Here is a 17,193-nt window from a genome sequence, read left to right as displayed (position 1 = left end):
CTCCAGCTAGTCCCAACATCCCCTCAGGTGGGGGAAGCCTAGCAAACTACTTCTCCCCTCAACCCTGCATTTGTAATGGTCCAACACCTAGTAAAGGTACCAGCCTTATTACTGTTTCCAAAGAGCACCAAAGCACACGCGTAGCTAACAGATCTTTATTTGACTTTGAAAGCAGGCAGCCAGATGCTAAGGGGGAGGAGAGTGGAAGGGGAGTGCTTCATTCAGGCTCCATCTACTGACACCAGTTGACACTGACATATATTTCACTCTTGATAATCTAAGAAATTTTATAGCATTTTGGCTGCTTTCCAAATTTTTGGATTTTTTTTTTTATTTGCTGATCTCAAGAGTTTTTCCTAAGCAAATTCAATAGCTTCCTTATTTATTTTCAAGGCTGCATACATGCAAAGCTGTCTCCTTGGCTCTTTCTTTTCCTTCACCTTCAGTCGAAAGTGCCTGTATCTTCCTTCATGTCTGCAACCAGCTGCTTAGAGATGGGGCAAATGTACTGGCTGGTAATTGCAGCAGCTTCCCTGGCATCGCTGTCGGAGTGGCTGTTGGAAGGGACAAAATGAGTGAGAGTTTGTTATTCCTGGGGGCACAGACTGCAAGGCCACCTTGTAAAATTCAAAGATGACTCTGAGGAGCAGATGTAAGACAGAGGGACCCAGATCGTGGCTGCCTGCAGCCAGGCACCCCACAAGTGCAAGGCTATTGGTGTGATCATCCCCATTTATTGTAGGCAATGTGGACAAGAGGTACTGAGGGCCAGCTTACTCCTCCTAATTTTAATGATTTAACAGTGAGATGTCTAATTGAAAGTGGTTGGTCACTAGGGAGACACAGATGCTGAGACAGCCCATCCTCAGGGGTATGTTTGGATCAATAACTGAATCAAGACAGAGTTTTATATTTTAACTGTTAGATCAGGTTTCCAAATGGGATTAACAGTTGTTTCAGTCCAGGATGACAACTCTATGGTTACAAAAATATAGTATTTCATTTCCATGGGTTTTATTATTTTTAATAGCTGGCTTTTATGTGGCACTTCTTTGCTGTAAATCTCAATGCCCGCTTTGCTTTAGGTAAGGCAAAACTGAGTGCCAGATGGGCTTGGCACACAGAAATAGAGATTACCATGAATGCAGGTATGGAAGTCAATTAAGATTGCACACAGCCGCATGCCACCTTGCTGTTAGACTAAAGGATTTGCTTTTCTTGCTCTGCAAACCAACCCTGGGAGTGTGGTTGCTGGCAGAGTGGCAGGAGGTACAAAATTGTGTGATGGAAGGCTTCAGTTCGGCAAGGACAGTCCCCAGGACAGTGCCTCCCAAACTGATGGGGAATGAGGCAGAAGTGATTTTAAAATATGGACAATTTAATAAATCTTCCACCCTTCCCCTTTTTGAGGATATTTTTGAGGGTAACAGCTGAGCCCTTCTGATCTGCTGCATTACATCGGACTTCTGCACTGGGGGCAAAAATTGGGCATTTACAAGTTAGTAAAGTCCTCTTTCGGCTTCAATACTTTGGTGACAAATCTGTCCCACCTACCTGCTGTTTAGAAAGCTCTGGTACAACCACATCAAGCAAAGTTCCTCCTGGCTTTTTCCTTCCTCTCTCCCCTGCACGTCTGTGTTGACTGGGCCTAGAGAGCTAGTTTAGATAAAGACAATTAATAATAATTTTTTAAACAGAAAGTAAATAGCGTAACCACCACAGCTTGTGACCTGCCCCGTGGCCCATGCTCTGTTAACCTGCTGACTGTCATGATAGCTGTGCAGGAAGAAAAAGAAGTATCCTCTTCAGATCAGGCTCGGATCTTTCTGGCTGGCAGAGGGACAGGTTTTCACATGCCCTTGCACTCTGCCTCATTACCCAGTACCAGCATGTCCTTCCACCTATGGATGTATACCTTTTCCAGCATTTCTAAATGAAAAATCTGCTGCACCTGCCAGGATTTTGTTAGTGGTACCTTCACAACATACCAGCATGAGTTGTTTCACAGTGCACCACACAGTATAACTGATGATGTGCTCATATGCGTGGCTTCAGTGGGAGCTAGTGGCCCCGTATTTCGGCTGGATGAAAGACCCCGTATTGGCCATATATATGATTATGTCTAAAGCCTGCCCAGTTTGGCAGCTAGAGCCATGGATGAGGACTATGATACCCAGAGGTCTTCCTCATTCTGTTACGGAGCCCATTTATCTACAAACAGTTTCTCAGGTGCTTTATTTGAAGTAGGTAAATCACCTACAACTTTCTCCAAAAGGCTAAATCAAAATTCAGACAAATATCCCAGACTGTGATCTGATGTAAAGTTTTGTGTCCTATGGATTAAGCTTGCTGTGCCCATGCAATAGATGATGTTGGTTTATGCTTAGAAATGGCCTCGGTGAGAAGGTTCCTGTCCTGCTCTGCCTGCTAGGACCACCCCCCTTTTCTGGGAGCTGAGACCTGCCTTCCTGCAGCCTGCACAGCCCAAGCTGTCTTCCCATTCCCCGGGAAGCAGAGCTCTTACCTGCGCTTGCGGCCCATGAGATTTTGAATGAATTTCTGAAGCTGAGCATTTCCTCTCATTTTGCTGTATTCGCTGGTAAACAGTCCATCTGAGTGCCTCTGGGACCTGTGTCAGCGAGAATACAGTACACTGACTGCTCCCTCCAGCCGTGTGATGTGTCTTACCACAAGACACAGAAATTTCTCTCTTCCCACCATCAGGGAGCCATGTATTCCTCCCCTTCTCCTCTTCTGTCTCCTTTCATCTTGGGCATCTTCTGGTTGAGGCCAGTGCTCAGGCTGGCTCTGGAGCTGGAGACAGCTCAGCCCCATGGGCATCCCCCGCATCGCTTGGATCCCATCTCCTGCTGGAGACTTCCATGCCCTAGCAGGGTGGTTTTGGCTGGTCCTTACCTCTCCTTGAGGCCCACCAGGTGTTTGACTAGCTGCTGCACATAGGCATTGTCATTCATCTTGCTGAGCTCACTGTGGAAGAGCCCATCAGCATGTCTCTCAGTCCTGGGGGGTTAGATGAGAGAAAAGAGGTGAAAAAGCATGGTTTTAAGACTAGAAGGGGCATTTGAAACCACTCTCTCAAGGACAGAGGGTCTTAAGCAAAGATGGGCAATATTTTGTGCCAATTTGGTAAAGTTTCACCAAAAAAAAAAGGGCAAATCTTACAGGAATTTAAAAGAAATATTTTGTTAAACATCACACAGAAAAACTACCTGCACTTGCTTCTTACTGATGTAATCACCCATAATGATATGGGAATGTGTGGTTAACACTGACTCAGCACAAAAGAGTAGTACAGGAGGCTGGAGAAGTAATAATTTAAACACCCAGATACACAAACCTTGAGGAACAGTAGGTAACGGTGGTGGTACCAAAGGCCAGCACTCGCAGGTGACTGGTTGACAAGCCATTAAAAGAAGCGCTCAAAGCCTCAGTGAGGTTCAACCAGAGCTGTTAAACTTCAAACCTAGCCAGTGGGTAGGATAAAAGGTCAGGGGTCCAGCCTCTGGAGACACCGTGTGTGTGTGTGTGTGTGAGAGAGAGATTGTGAACTGGTGAACTTAAAAAATTGACTATTTTTGGTTATGTTTTCCTTGGACAAGGCTATTTGAAACAGAATCTTTCACCTCTATCAGTCTGTATAAGTAGGAAGTGGGAAACCAGATTCAGGACTGTCTTTTTTACTGTTGTTTGATCTGTTTGGGGTCTTGATTTTTCTCCTGAATTAAGTAAAATCAATGTTTCCACTGTTAAGCGAGAAAAAATATTTACAATGTTTGCACTCATCTAACTAAATCAATTTAGAGAAGAAAAAAAAAATCCAGCCAAGCAGCTGCCAGTTCTGGAAGGGAGATAAAAGGCTGACTTTATAGCCAGCAGGCTCTTTGAACAGAAAGCCATGGAGAAAAAGGAAGCAGAGGCACAAGAAGTGCTTACCTCTTCTGGGACGGAAGAGATGCCGAGAAGTGTGATAGGACAATCATGGGAATAATTAGTTGCCACAGACCAGTCATCAGGGAAACCATGTTCTCTCCTGAATTAAAGCACAAGGTTTCATGAGCAGCAGAACAAACGACCTTGGTCTTTATCTGGCACAGTTTGCGTGCCACACAGAAGACATGGCTATGTAAATAGCACCACTATAACTACATTAGGCAGGAATTCCTGCCAGAAAATACAGTATTTCTTTAAAATACAAAAGATGAACAATTCAAATAATTCATGTTGCCAGTAAGTTGGAAGTTGTTTGTAGTTGTTATCCCACCACCACACAGACCCGGAGCACGGGTGTGAGGCTGGCTGTGTGAGGTGATGTTTGTGCTGGAGTTTTGCTGCGAGTCAGTATCATGTGCCTTGAATACGCAGGGAGGTATCGTGGGTTAATCCATCAGCGGCACAACACCACGGAATAAACCCCATTCTACTATAAGTCTCTGAGAACTGAGCCTTAGGGAGAGGATTTAAAGCACCCATGAAAACATCCCACACGGACAGCCATTAGTATACCTGGAGGATGCTCAGGAGAAATCTATTTGGGTTTTTTCAGATGGAAAAAAAATGGCATTTACCAAATAAAAGTTCATCTACACAAAGGAGAAGGGAAAGGCTATCTGCCTATCCTCTAATCTTTCAAGAAGGAAAAAAGAAATAACACACACATTTAGTAGCAGCAGAACCTCATATTTTGTTTTCTTAGTGAAATAAAAACAAAAGCAAAGCGTATTTTGTTTGTTGCAAGCCATTGCACGTTTTCCCATTTATTTCCAGGCTCTTTTTGCAGCCCTAGCCCTGCAGAGTTGTGTGTGTGCATTATAAGAGGGTGCTCACATTTCCCCAAGGATTACACAGAAGCCATATCTGTAATTTATAATATTCCTGCCGTCCTCCTGCAGAGAAGCAAACCCTGCTTTCTTAGTTGCTGTCCTGGCAACTCTCAGATAGCTCTTGCTAATCCAAAATCAAAGTCCTCTCGCTTTGGCTTTATTTTAGTCTGAAACTAGACAGTACAAAGAGCATTAAAGGACTGTCAGAGTTTCCTGAACACTTTCTAGCCGCCCTTCTGGGACTGTTTGCTACTCTGGGGATGCTGCAAGATGAGAAGAGGCAAGAGGAGGAAGGACAAGAGTGGGGGATTTACACAGAAATGTATTCGCTGTAAGCCGCAGCACAAATATTTAATGGGGGCTGCAGAGCAGACAGGTGAGAGGTTTTGCATTATTGAGGAGCCGTAAGCTTGATTCACACACACTTCTGATGCTTTAGTGTTGTATTTTCCTGCCTGATTTGGCTTTGAGGGGGATGGAATAAGTAAAATGAGAAGGACATTTCAAAGATCAGTTTCTTACTGGAGTCCAAATGAAACAGACTCCACAGTACTGCTTCCCAACCAAGAGACATGAAAGAGTTGAAAACAGCCACCAAAACCAGAGCACACCCCGCTTCAGGGAAAGGAAACCTGGATCCTGAGCCTGTCCTTCACTCTGCACAATACCTGCCACACAGTGCCTGAACCCTGGCCAGGATCTCACCACATCATTTTGGCCTGCCTTGTGCCAACCCTGGGCTGCCATTTGTCTTGGAGCACCACATTTAAGAGCCCATTTTAAACCTCATCCCTTGCTCTAGAGTTTCCCCTCTCTTCATAACCTTTCTAGCTGCTAATCAAGTGGATCAACTAATTTTTCCCTTTCTGGACATAATTTTGTCTTCCCTGTGCAGATCATATTTGCTTGCTGAAGTTGCTAGGAACAATAATGGCTGTTGGGGAACTTCTTCTGGGTATCAATAATGATGTATTGCATTGGGTTTTTAATCAGTCAGACTCCAGGGAGGAGGTAGATCTTCAGTGTGATCACAGCAGAGCTTTTTAACCTTCTTAAGATACTCCTGAGCCTTTTATTGCCCTCCCCAGTGACGCTGGCTTTCAGTAAACGCAAACCCCTTAGCTAGCTGGGATCTTCAGCTGAAAGAAGTGTACACCAAGCCAGCCCAGGACCTAGGAGCATCTCAGACCTTTCCAGCAGACAAGTCCTACTGCTGAGATGTCAGATTGCACCCTAAGAGTCTGCAGAAACAAGGCTCCCATCACCCTGCAGGAGCTCCACCAGTAGGAGAGCTTCCAAAAAGGCTGATACACAGCCAGTTTGCGCACCTTCTTGCTCCTGCCCATCCATTGTGCCCCACCTAAAACTAAAGACCATGATTTCTGGAAGCCATTTGGTTCAGCTGCTGTTTGGGCTCCATTCTTTCCTCTGGTTGCTTCAGAGAAGGAAAACCCCATCTATTACCAGCATCGCTGGTCAGGAGATGGATGGGCTCATGGCAATGAGGAGGCCTGAAATCCACCACCCAAAAATTGAAAGAGAGGAGAAGGCAGCCCTTGCAGCCTGACCGTGTCAGCACAGCGGTACTCACCAAACCGTGGTCACTCCAGGCTCTCAGCTGTCTCACGGCTACCATGCACCACTGGCCCGCTCCTCTCCATGGCCCCCTATAAATCTGTAGCCCTTATCAGAAGCAATTATTTGGGTAAAGATATGAATATGAGTAATCATGATCAACAGCAAATAATGCATCCAGGCTGGAATGTCCTTTTAATTACTCTCTAAGCCTAACTGGGTCATTCGCAGTCATTTGATGGACTGTATTTCTGCTGATATGTAATAATTCCTGCCTCTGTGTGTAATGACAGTAATTTGTTGGGCAAACATCCCTGTACCAATTGCTTCATTATGATTGTCATCATTATCTCTCCTCCTGGCTTTAATTACCTCTTGATAGGAGCTTAATCTTCTGTTCTTCTTTTTTAATTCTGACTTGAGTTTTGTTTGCCAGGAAAACTCAGTGAGTGTATGTGTGTATCTGCAGTTTGGCTAAACAGCATGTCACTTTTTTAGGGCAAACATTGTCTGATCAGTAGGACGAGAGCTGATTTTTGTGTGAGAGGACAATACCTTTCAAGCTGTATTTTCACAGTAGCCGTGTTGGGAAAGGTCTGCTGAGAACAGACTGCGTCTCTGCTTCAAAGAAAGCAGCATATTATACATGCACAGGAAACATCCTGCACGTATTCTCTGCCTTTCCTGGGGTTTGGAGCTGGTTGCTCTCAAATACTGCTACTAATGGTGACATGGATATGGAGGGGGAAATAGGATTACGCCCTTTCTCTCCATCTTTATGTTATATAAAGTAACTTGGAAGGATTCATTGTTATAAATAAATCTTCTTAACTTCCAACTGGAGAAATAGGAGCTATATTACACTTTTTCTTGTCTACTTATCTTTTTTTCTTTGGAAAAGCAGAAGGTGTCCCCATGACTAGAGGGCTGGGAGGGACTTGATTCTCTCCATCATCTTTTCCTTGGAAGAGCAACCCGTGCACTAGTGAGCAGCGATCCCCAGCACTACTGCATGTGACTGCAGGCTGCACCTGAACCCCTGCAAAAGGGAGGGGAAGAAACAGCAGGGACATTCCAGGCCCCATTCCAGGGCTGGAGGACCGAGAGGTGCTATGGCCACCACTTGGACAGGGGAGCTCATTTCCTCCTTTGAGACAGTGCAGGTCAGTCGTGCACACATCCAGGCATTTCCCAACCATTTTTCTCTCCTTTCTGTAAGGACTGCTTTCTTCAGCTGCGTTTGCGCTGGCATTGCTCCTGCAGCCCTCCCACCGGCGCTCTGATACAGCTTGCTGTAGTGTTACAGCCTCACTCAGTGCATTTCCTCTCTGTACAACCACGTGTCGCTGCGTTGAGTCACATCCTTCTCCCATGGCAGCTGAAAGCTCTTCTGGGCACCCAGCCCTGCTTTGGGAGCCCCCAGTGACATTGGTGATATCTGCAATTCTTCTATTTTTGTTCTTTGCATTTAAGTCTTCATATTTTGTGTCCGCATCAGTGGTGGCCAGCTTCAACTTGGACTTGTGGTGTGGCCAAACATCTGCAACTGAGGAAAGACCATGCAGGAACAAGGCAAGGAGTAAAAAAAGGTTATTAAAAAAAAAAGGCTAAACAACATGTAGGGAGCTAAAAATGACTAATGTGATTTCCTTTCCTTTGCAAATAGTCTCAATGGGTCTAAAATGCCTCCAAGTTCTCGGGGGGAACTCATTTTGCCATGAGAATCTAAACGCGTCTGTAGCCAAGAGGTGCACAGAAGAGGTTGCAATGACGAAGTGGCCCCACGATGGCAGCAGAGAGTGAGTAACAGGAGAGTAAAAGCTTCTGGAGACTGGAAGAACATGAACTGTCACCTGGTTTGTCTACTTCGCAACAAAAAAAAATAGGTTTGCCTTGCAGCAACAGTGCAGTGAGTGAAAAGGTGATGGGGCAGAAAAGCGTGTGGCCATGCCCAGCACTGCTGTTACATAGTGCAGGTGGCAACCGCGGGCTTGAGCTTAAACGTGGCTCCTGAGGTCCCTGATGAGGAAATTCAGGGCCATGCAAGGAAACTCAAAGGCTTTTGCAAGTTGAAATTTATATCAGAATAAACTGGAGCCCAAACCAAATGCCCAGTCCTGAAACAACATCTGATTCTCCTTTAACCAGAATTAACATTAAACTCTCCTCAGGAGACATTATGGAAACAGGAGTGATAAGCAATCCTGCTTTGCAATATCAGCTGAATGGAGCTTTGTGAATTTGCACCTTGCTTTTCCCATTCTTCCTTTGTGTGAGCATTCAAAGTGGGAGTGGACATTCCCCTTGCCTGCATCCAGCAGGCACAAAGCGTGATTAAATCATCCATTAATCACTGTAATCCAACCCATCATCTCTGTGCAGCATCATTGCAGAGAAAAGCTCCCCATCATTGACTCTAAGAATGACAAAGGAAAAAGGAAATTATTGCTCTAATTGAATCCTGCTCCTTGCACAGCTGTCATACCCAAAGCTGCAAGAAGTCAGGGCTGAACTGGTCCTTGCCTCCAGCTGCCAGTGCCTTACCTGTTTCCAGGACATAACGTGGTGTTTACGGGATGTACAGGAAAGTGCCGCAACCAGGTAACACTAAGGAGCGCTGAGGCCGTGCTCCTTGAAGAGGGCAGAGAGAGGAGAAGGGGCAGGAGGGAGAAGGGATCTGTGAGCCTTGGGGCCCTCCCTGAGCAGGAGGTGAGCTGCCCTGGGGACAATGGCAGATAGAAAGCCACCAGGATCTTTGTGCAGTCACTTGTGCTTAGCCTTGACACTGACTGACATGCACAGCGTGGAGAGACTGTGGTGAGCTGCATTAAGTAAATCCAGTTGCCATGGGTGCGAGGGCTATTTGCAGCAGCCACGCTGTTGGCTGGGGACACCCTCGTGCGTGGCAGTGAGCAAAGGTTATGAAACAGAGGGGCCACCCCCCCTTCGACACCAAGGCTCTGCTTTAACGGCTACCTAATGGCTAGGGCACGCAAGCTGACCCATCCCAAAGGCATCAAAGTGAGACTGGCATAGAGGAAGGTCTTTTTTCTCCTCTTTACAGTGGGAGGAACGGGTCACCAAACCTGCAGTGTGAAACACAGCATCTTATAACTATGTTAAATGTATTAGCCCTAAATTTGGCAATATTTAAGGAAAGCACATGAGCCTGGCCTTTTTCTATGTTGGAGGAAAAGACACAAGAAACTCCAGTTTGAAGAAGAGAGGGTTTAATCATAAAGCTAGGTATCCTGACGCCACGTCACAGGAAGGATGCAGGCAGACTCTCAAAAATCAGCATACAAAGCCCTGAGGGGTCATTCTGAGTTTTGAAGGGAGAAATTCCCATTCACGCTTCAAAGGAATTGATACAGGAGATCCAAAAAGACCTTCTGGCTGGAGGAGCAGTGTGGATGCATTCAGACTCCATCTCCAGAGAGTTTTAAGAACAGGCTGGATAAATGCCTGTCATATGGACATTGTTGCTCCTCCCTTGGACCAGGAAAGCCCACCCAGCCTTTGGGGTTGCTGTTTATCTAAGGCAACCCTTACAAGGTAGCATCCCTTGCCAGATTGTCTACAGTCCACACCCCAGCTGTATTACTGCAGCAACTCAGGATCTGCTGGGGCTGCTCTTTTTCATGGAGAAGAAGAGCAACCACCTTAGCTGGCCAAAACGCACATCCCAAAATGCTCTTACAGCCTCTGCACTGCTGTCCTTGAGGTCCATAACTTTGAGATGGCTAAGTACACAAGGGTCAAGACAGGCTGAGAAGGTTGGGGAATGACCATCTCATCCACAACCTGTCCAGCAATGGTGTCACAAGTCCTGAAGCTGTCTAGGTGCAGCTGACCTTCGAGGAGCCCAGGCACAGGCTGGGACCCATCCGATGGCAGCGCCCGCCGATGGCATGGGAGTTTATTGAGGTCAGATGGTACTAGGAACTGCGTGGCTAAATCCTTCCTACGTAAAAGTAAAATACCCTTTAATCAGCTTACAGGGTGTTCAGGAACTTCTACCTCCCCCATTCTTTTTTTTTCTTTCTTGATATGTATGTGTGTGAGGCCATGTGTGTGGTGAGGATTTTCTCTTGTGTATGTGCAAGTGAGCCTGCCCCACGCCAGGGAGCTGGCCGTGACGCTGCTGTCTACTGAGGGCAGATTGGAGTCATTTTCTTGCACCACTCCTGGGTCTGTAAGAGAAAGGACCCTAATTGGAATAAGGGGATTGGAGGATTTAGCCTTCTAAATGCTCCTTTCTTGCACAGGATGGTTTCAGGAGTGGTTTTAATCTTTACCGCCTGATTTTGTAATTTTGCCTGCAAAAGGGAAGAGTGGGATGGGAGGAAGGGCTGAGCAGGGGCAGCTGTAGGTGGGCTTGGGAGAGGAAGGGAGAAGGAAAATCACAGTCCCATATGGCCAAGGGACCTCAGAAAAACACCCGCCCCGCTCCCAAGCCCCAAGGTGGACTCAGTTATTATTCCCAAACCCTGAATGGGGTAGGGAGTAATCCTTGTCTTGGAATAAAGCCAGTGTCCCAGAAGCATGGCAGGCCCTCACAGTCCCTTTTGGAGGTTTGTGCTTAAAGCAATGCACAAAATACAGGGAAAAGCCATGTTTATTCTCTGTTTTGCTGGCTTCCCAGTGCCTCTGTGTGTGCAAATGCACTCTATCACTCTCTGTAAGGCTCACTCTGTGAGCAGGGAGTATGCACCTCCCCATGCCCAGTATGACAAGGTTTCTGGGTTTCATTCAATTCCCAGCCTTGTAATGGGAGAGCTCTGTCCTTGAGGCTGCTCATCGCTCCGTGGCAGGGTGTGATTCAGCAAGGGGTAGATTACTCTGAGCGAAGAAGGCATCTGGACCTAGGATGTGCGTGGCTGTCTCTCCATCTGCCTATACAGTGCCCAGCTCCTGCGCTGCTCTTGGGTTTGTTTGATTGCCTGTGTCTTTCCTCTGCTCTGTTCGGCTGGGCAGCAGAGTCCAGCAAGGCAGGTGGGAGGTGTGTTGTGTTTTGCTGCAACATATGGCACTGTTCTGGATTTGCACCAGTTTAAAAAGAAAGTTAAACTGCAGGAGCCAAAAGCATAAAATGTCACATTCCTGGAAGTGTGTCCATTTGTTCTGAAGTCTGGAAGGAAGATGTTGGACGTGCTAGTTATCTCCATGGTTGGCTGCGCTACCCAGGGCAAGGACATGAAAACCTTTGTGTTAGGAGCTCTGGGCTGTGCTAGAGCAGACCTCAGTCATTCTGATCAAAGTGATATCCACTTCCAGCCAAATCCTTGGGTGAAATCTGCAGTAAAACCCAGCTCTTTTGAAAGAAGAGATTAAGAAAAATATTAGGTATTTGGTTCACACTGGAAAAAAAAACCAAAACATTTTGCTAAGAATTGGAAAGAGAAAGGGGAAAAGTACCACACTGGTTTGTGAGTGGTACCTTGGGTGCTGGCAGAGTGCCTTGGGATGAGAGAGGTGCTTTGGAAGCAACCCAGAGCATCCCTTGTCCCCCTGCTCTGCAGCAGAGATGGGTGCTAAGCTAGAGGGTCCCCTAAGGGTGCGAGTCCACCTCCCTAGAGATGCGCTGCCTGGGGATGCAGTATCCAGGCTCATCCTGCTGAGGCTGCTCCCCTGCGCAGGCACACCTGCGGCGAGCAGGAGACAGCCTTGAATTTGGAAGGGCTGCTAGGAGGCACTTCCCTCCTGACAGCAAATCTTCCTCCCTGCTTGGCAATGGACACGGTAGAGAGAAACAAGGGTTAGATTTACCGTGGCTGGCACCATGACCCAGAAAAGAATAAGCCAGGCTCAAGGCACAGTCTAGTTCTCAGGGGAAGAGGGGAACTCTGTTTTCTCAACCTATGTGCATATTGTGACTGTCTCTCTGTCGCCAAGTACAAAGAGCTTTTCAAAGACCTGCAAAGACAAGCTGCACCCCCATCAATCCCTTGCTGTTTTTTTCACACCCTATGGGCCTTCTTCCAAATCTCCTTTGAAGACTGCCAAAGTGGGCACATTCTGCCTTGTCTCCAGGTGGTCTCCACAATGTGGGATGCATGGATGGGACAACACATAGCACTGCAGGGACATGGCGGGACAGGACTGGGTGGCTTCTTGGCCATCCTTGCCCTCCCAGCCTGGCATTGCTCTCTGCCCAGCTGGAAGCCACCTTGTACCTCGAAAACAGAGGAGCTCCAAGTGCCATCTCTGCACAGCAGAGCTGTGCGCTAATGCTCCCCATGCGTCTGGCCTTATCACAGCTCTAATTGGCATCAGCATCCGTAATCTCAGCTTCCAGCTGTTTGCTGTCTCTGGGGAAGAGGAGAAAGTCCTTCAGGGAATTCATTTTAATTATAAGGACAACATGCTCTGCATCCTGGCTGGCAGGCAGGCTTGGCCCAGCTGTTCCAGGTGTGCAGTGCCAGCAATGAGCACAGCAGCTCCTGACAGCTCCGCAGCTGCTTGGGCTCCATTTCGGCTGCATTCCTCTCTGGACTTTGTCAGGGACCTGAAAGGACAGCCCCTCTAGGTGAACAAGAACAGGCTTTGTGAAGAGGAGGATGGAAAGAGGTGCATTTGTAGGTGCTTGCTGCTCACAGGCATGCCTTTCCCTGCCTGTGCTGGCTTGCACTTCTCCTCCTTCCCACGAGGTTTTTCATAACGAGTGGCTCTAATAAGCTCACTGATGTTTTAAAACTACTAGGAGCTCTTCAAGTGTATTAATTTCATCTGCCCTGTGACACAAACCCTTGTATTTCACCGGGTTACCGCTGCATAAGATCAATTATGTGGCTTAGTCTGACAGCAGGCATCCACAAAAACATCTCGTTTTGTCTTGAAACTAACAGATGGAAAATCCAGCCGTTTTCTCTGTAGTTTCATCCCCACAGCTAATCACTATTAAAATGCATGAGTTTTTACCTTTTACATGGATTTATCATAACTTGCCAGAATGTTAAATGTCAAAAGATCTGTTTGGTGTATACATAAATCCCTGCAGCTTCTTGGAGGGGGACTCCGAGAGCCTGGAAAGCCAAGAGAGCCGCGCAGTCCCCATGCCTCTCTTGTAAAGGTTAACGTGAAAGGCAGGATGCTGCCTCTGTCTCTTTTCTTGGAAATGCATTACAGGCAGATTGTAAAGCAGGACAGCTTTGCTGCGGATGAGACTTTCACAGAGAATTGCACAGCTAAATATGTCAAATAAAAGGAACAGCCTTAAAAGCTCTTTGTTTTCCTCCCTTTGTTCTGAGCCTGAAGATAGCCCCAGTGATCTGTGCCCAGCTATCAGGGTGCTATTCTACAGCTGAGTTGAGGCACATCTGTGCTGAAACTTTGGCAAGTAATTTTGTTCTCCTTCTCTATTTAAAAATGCAGTGCTTCAGGTGTGAAAATCTGTGGTGATAGAAGTTCCATGTCTTTTGGGAAACTCTGACAGATGTCTCACTTTGTGACCTTCCTGATCCTTTGAACTGGTCCCCAGTTAAATCTTCCATTAACTCACCCTGGGGGAGTCTCTGGGGGACTCCTCCCGGCTCCTTGGCTGGCTGTTGGGGACCAGCTCCACCACAGGCACTTTCAGCAACCAGAGGCTCACTGAAAACCAACTGCACTGCTCATTTTCCTCAGTTTCTTTTAAAAACACACTCCAGAACACACCTAAAAGGCAAATCTCCCCTGTCCTGCTGGTTTGCATAAGAAATGGGTGCTTTCCTGGTGCTTCCGTGAGCTGGTCTCTGGCAGCTGACTTTGCAGGTGGCTGGAGGGCAGTGACAGTGGCATGGTGCTCGCTAGGAAAATCTTTGCATGCCACAGGCTGTGGTTGCAGATGCACGGCACAGAAGGAAAGGCAGAGATCCTCAGAGGTACCAGAGTCTCATTTCCCTGTATTTGAGAAGCACTGATACAGGTTTATATAGAGACTCCACCCCTGGTATATGGACAGACATTTATTTGATGGAGTGGCTGAAGGACCGGTCTGCCAGGGGAAACTGAGGCACAGTCTTATGTGAGACTGGGGTGTCCATGCTGGCAGCAGGTGCTGCTGTTCATACCTTGTGTCCTTCATAGCCCCTTCTAGGACAGAATAAACCATTTTTCTGACAAAAATAGCAGCTGTGGGTGGCTCTCACAGCCTCTCCACCCGCCTGCCCTGAGCCAGCAGGCTGTCACAGTGTGACGGGGAGCCAGGACACTCTGCAAGCTGCACATCCAAGCAAAAAAGGGACGTTCAAAACCACTGACCACATCCGACGCTCCAAAGGTGCTCTTAAGCATTTGCTGTCCATCACTTTGCATTATAACTCTTCCTGCTTTCCACGAGGGTGACAAATGACTCTGTCATCTCTTCTTTCTTGCAGTGACATGAGATGACTTCTTTGGTATGTTGATGTATTACAGACCTTCCTTCTCCTCTGCTAGGAGGACAGTTCCTCTTATCCAAGAAGGGGATTGCGTCTAATGCTTATACCTGCCAACAGTAAAAAAGGGTGCTTTTCTGCTAGCCTTTGCTCTTCCGGATTCACTGCTCCCCTGAAGATCCTGTCGCACAGCAAAGCCAAATCAGTTGGCCCGTGCTAGCTGGCCAGCTAGGAGCTAGCCTAGCAGGATGGTTTAAAACCGTTGTATCTGCCAAGGGACGCACTGTGGGCAGCGAGGCAGCAGGCAGACACGGAGGAACCGTGGGACTCGGCGAGCAGCAGTACTGTAGCCTTTGAGTTTGCAATGGAAGAGCTGTCCTAATTGCAGCTTTGCATGGCTGCTCTTTTCTGGAAGTCAAAAACCTTATTTCACATTAGTTTAATCCACTCCAGGATTAAACTAGTTTAAGATTAAGGCACTCTTAGTCTGGAATAAGGGCTTCCACACCGAGAATTAATACTCATTCTGCACTAGCCCACAGGGAAAATCAAGATAATGAATATAAATTAACTGTTAAAGTGGATTAGATAAATGGCATTAATCCCTGTGGGAAGGCAGAAGGCCTGCAGTCACAATTCGATCCGGCTCTCTTTGCTGCTCAGGTAGTTTAAACAGAAATAAATGAAGGGTATTCTGTCCACACAGGGTTTCAGTGCGGTTTCATTAATGCACTTCAGGGCCTCTTTTGGCTAATTTGAGATGATTTCTTGGAGTAAAAGGGCTCTATAAAAGTGGTTCCGCTGTAGCAGCTCCTCGCTGGGTGAAGGCTGTGACAGCAGCAAGCGTGCCAGTAGTTGGGTTTTAGGGACCAGCCACCGGACCTGAAAAGCTGTGGCCAGGTGATCGAAACCACTGTGCAAACTCACACTGTCCAGACACACGCACTTAAAAGCCACCAGTGGGGTAGTTTTGTCCCAGTTTACCGCATTGGATAACATATATCTTTCTTGTTTGAACTTTACAGCAGATGAGGGCATCGCCAAATGAGCTCTTCTCAATCTGACGGATGTGCAGGCATGCTTGTGCCCACCTGAGTCCAACACAAACTGCTTCCAAAGGAATGAAGAAAAGCAGGCAGAGCCGAAGGCATGTGAGTACACACTCCAGTGCTGGTGGCTGAGGGAGCCAGATTTGGAGACAGACCTGGTCCCATTCAGAGCAGATCGAAGTGTCTCTCCTGCACTACGTAGGACTGAGCTTGGTCTTTGCATACTGATGTAAGTGCATGTCAAACCTTGGGCAGCTGGTAGAGGGAGATGACTAGACAAATCCATGGGTGTTGGGATCAGCGTGAGGATGGCAAACCTACACTGGGATGGGAGAGAGTGGTAATACAACTCAGTAGCTACTAAGGGGATGACATTCTTGCTGGCTTTAGAAAAGACTTGGAAGCGACATGTCTGGAGAGAGTATTTGGCAGGCCAGATTGCCAGCGCGGTGCTTAAACCAAGGTAATTTTCTGCTACTCGTGTATGAAATTGTGGAGCCCGAGGCAGCTGGGTAAAACAGATTGTGTGGATCAACTGCTGTTAATCCACTCCAGGGAAAGGACAGTACCTAGCTCTGACTGTGTCCCCACGGCTGAAAACAGGGCTCTGGCTTTTCCGTACTGCACATGCTGAGGGTTAATCATGTCCTTTTTCAAAAAAAGAGTAAGGGGATTGAGGGGAGCAAGGGCAGGGGGCTGGAGAGAGGATTTCTTCCACAAGTCTCTTAATAGATTAAATGAAACTCTGATAGCAGGCGCCTATAAAGAGCTCTGAGAAGCTTCTCATCTTATAAAAAGCTGCCAATAATGGAGTTTCCCCCCTCCATGTAGTGTAAATGACCCTTTCCCACTATGCCTTCTCTTCCTGCTGCCTTCCATAAACACCAGGCTGCTCTGAATGGTTAGCTGGCCCTTAACGTCCAACCTGGGCTTTGGTAGCACAGCTGGAAAGACGCCCACTGAGTCTGGACCAGGTCCCACATCTCCCAAGCCGTCTGGGCTAGAAATGGGGGGTCACAGCTCCCCTGTCCTTCCCGAGCCTCAGGCTCCATCTCACCACGCTCATTCCTGTCTGTGCAGGGGTGGAGGCAGTGACATGCCTTCACCATGCGAGGGGGTACAGGGAGCACATACAAAGGCTTCCCCACACCAGTCATCCCAGTCATTAACCAGTAAAAAATGCACAGTAAGTGGTCTCAGGGCCAAGCACATGCAGTGTCTGCCTCACTGCTTGTATCACTGCAGTGGGGAGGTGTTTGTCCCGGGGAATGAGGACCCACCCTAGGAATCCTAATTGATGTCTCTTAGTTGACGTAATTACGACGAATATTGTCAAAAGTGACTCTGGGTGTGGCTAACAGAGAGAAGGCT

The 17,193-nt window shown here is 47.3% G+C and overlaps 1 protein-coding gene across 1 annotated transcript; it reads right to left on the bottom strand.

Annotated features, from left to right (window-relative positions):
- Positions 1–442: 442 nt before the first annotated feature.
- SCT (secretin) lies at positions 443–4,043 on the bottom strand. The gene is made up of 5 exons (XM_010115650.2): positions 3,955–4,043; positions 2,917–3,021; positions 2,525–2,629; positions 1,555–1,656; positions 443–554 (listed from the first exon to the last, which is right to left on the bottom strand). Exons 1-5 carry the CDS (start codon positions 4,041–4,043, stop codon positions 443–445), a joined length of 513 nt encoding a protein of 170 aa, XP_010113952.2.
- Positions 4,044–17,193: the final 13,150 nt, after the last annotated feature.

Source organism: Chlamydotis macqueenii, chromosome 5 (genome assembly GCF_036417535.1).
Source record: "Chlamydotis macqueenii isolate bChlMac1 chromosome 5, bChlMac1.mat, whole genome shotgun sequence".
Lineage (NCBI taxonomy): Eukaryota > Metazoa > Chordata > Aves > Otidiformes > Otididae > Chlamydotis > Chlamydotis macqueenii.
This window is presented reverse-complemented; position numbering and strand designations above follow the sequence as displayed.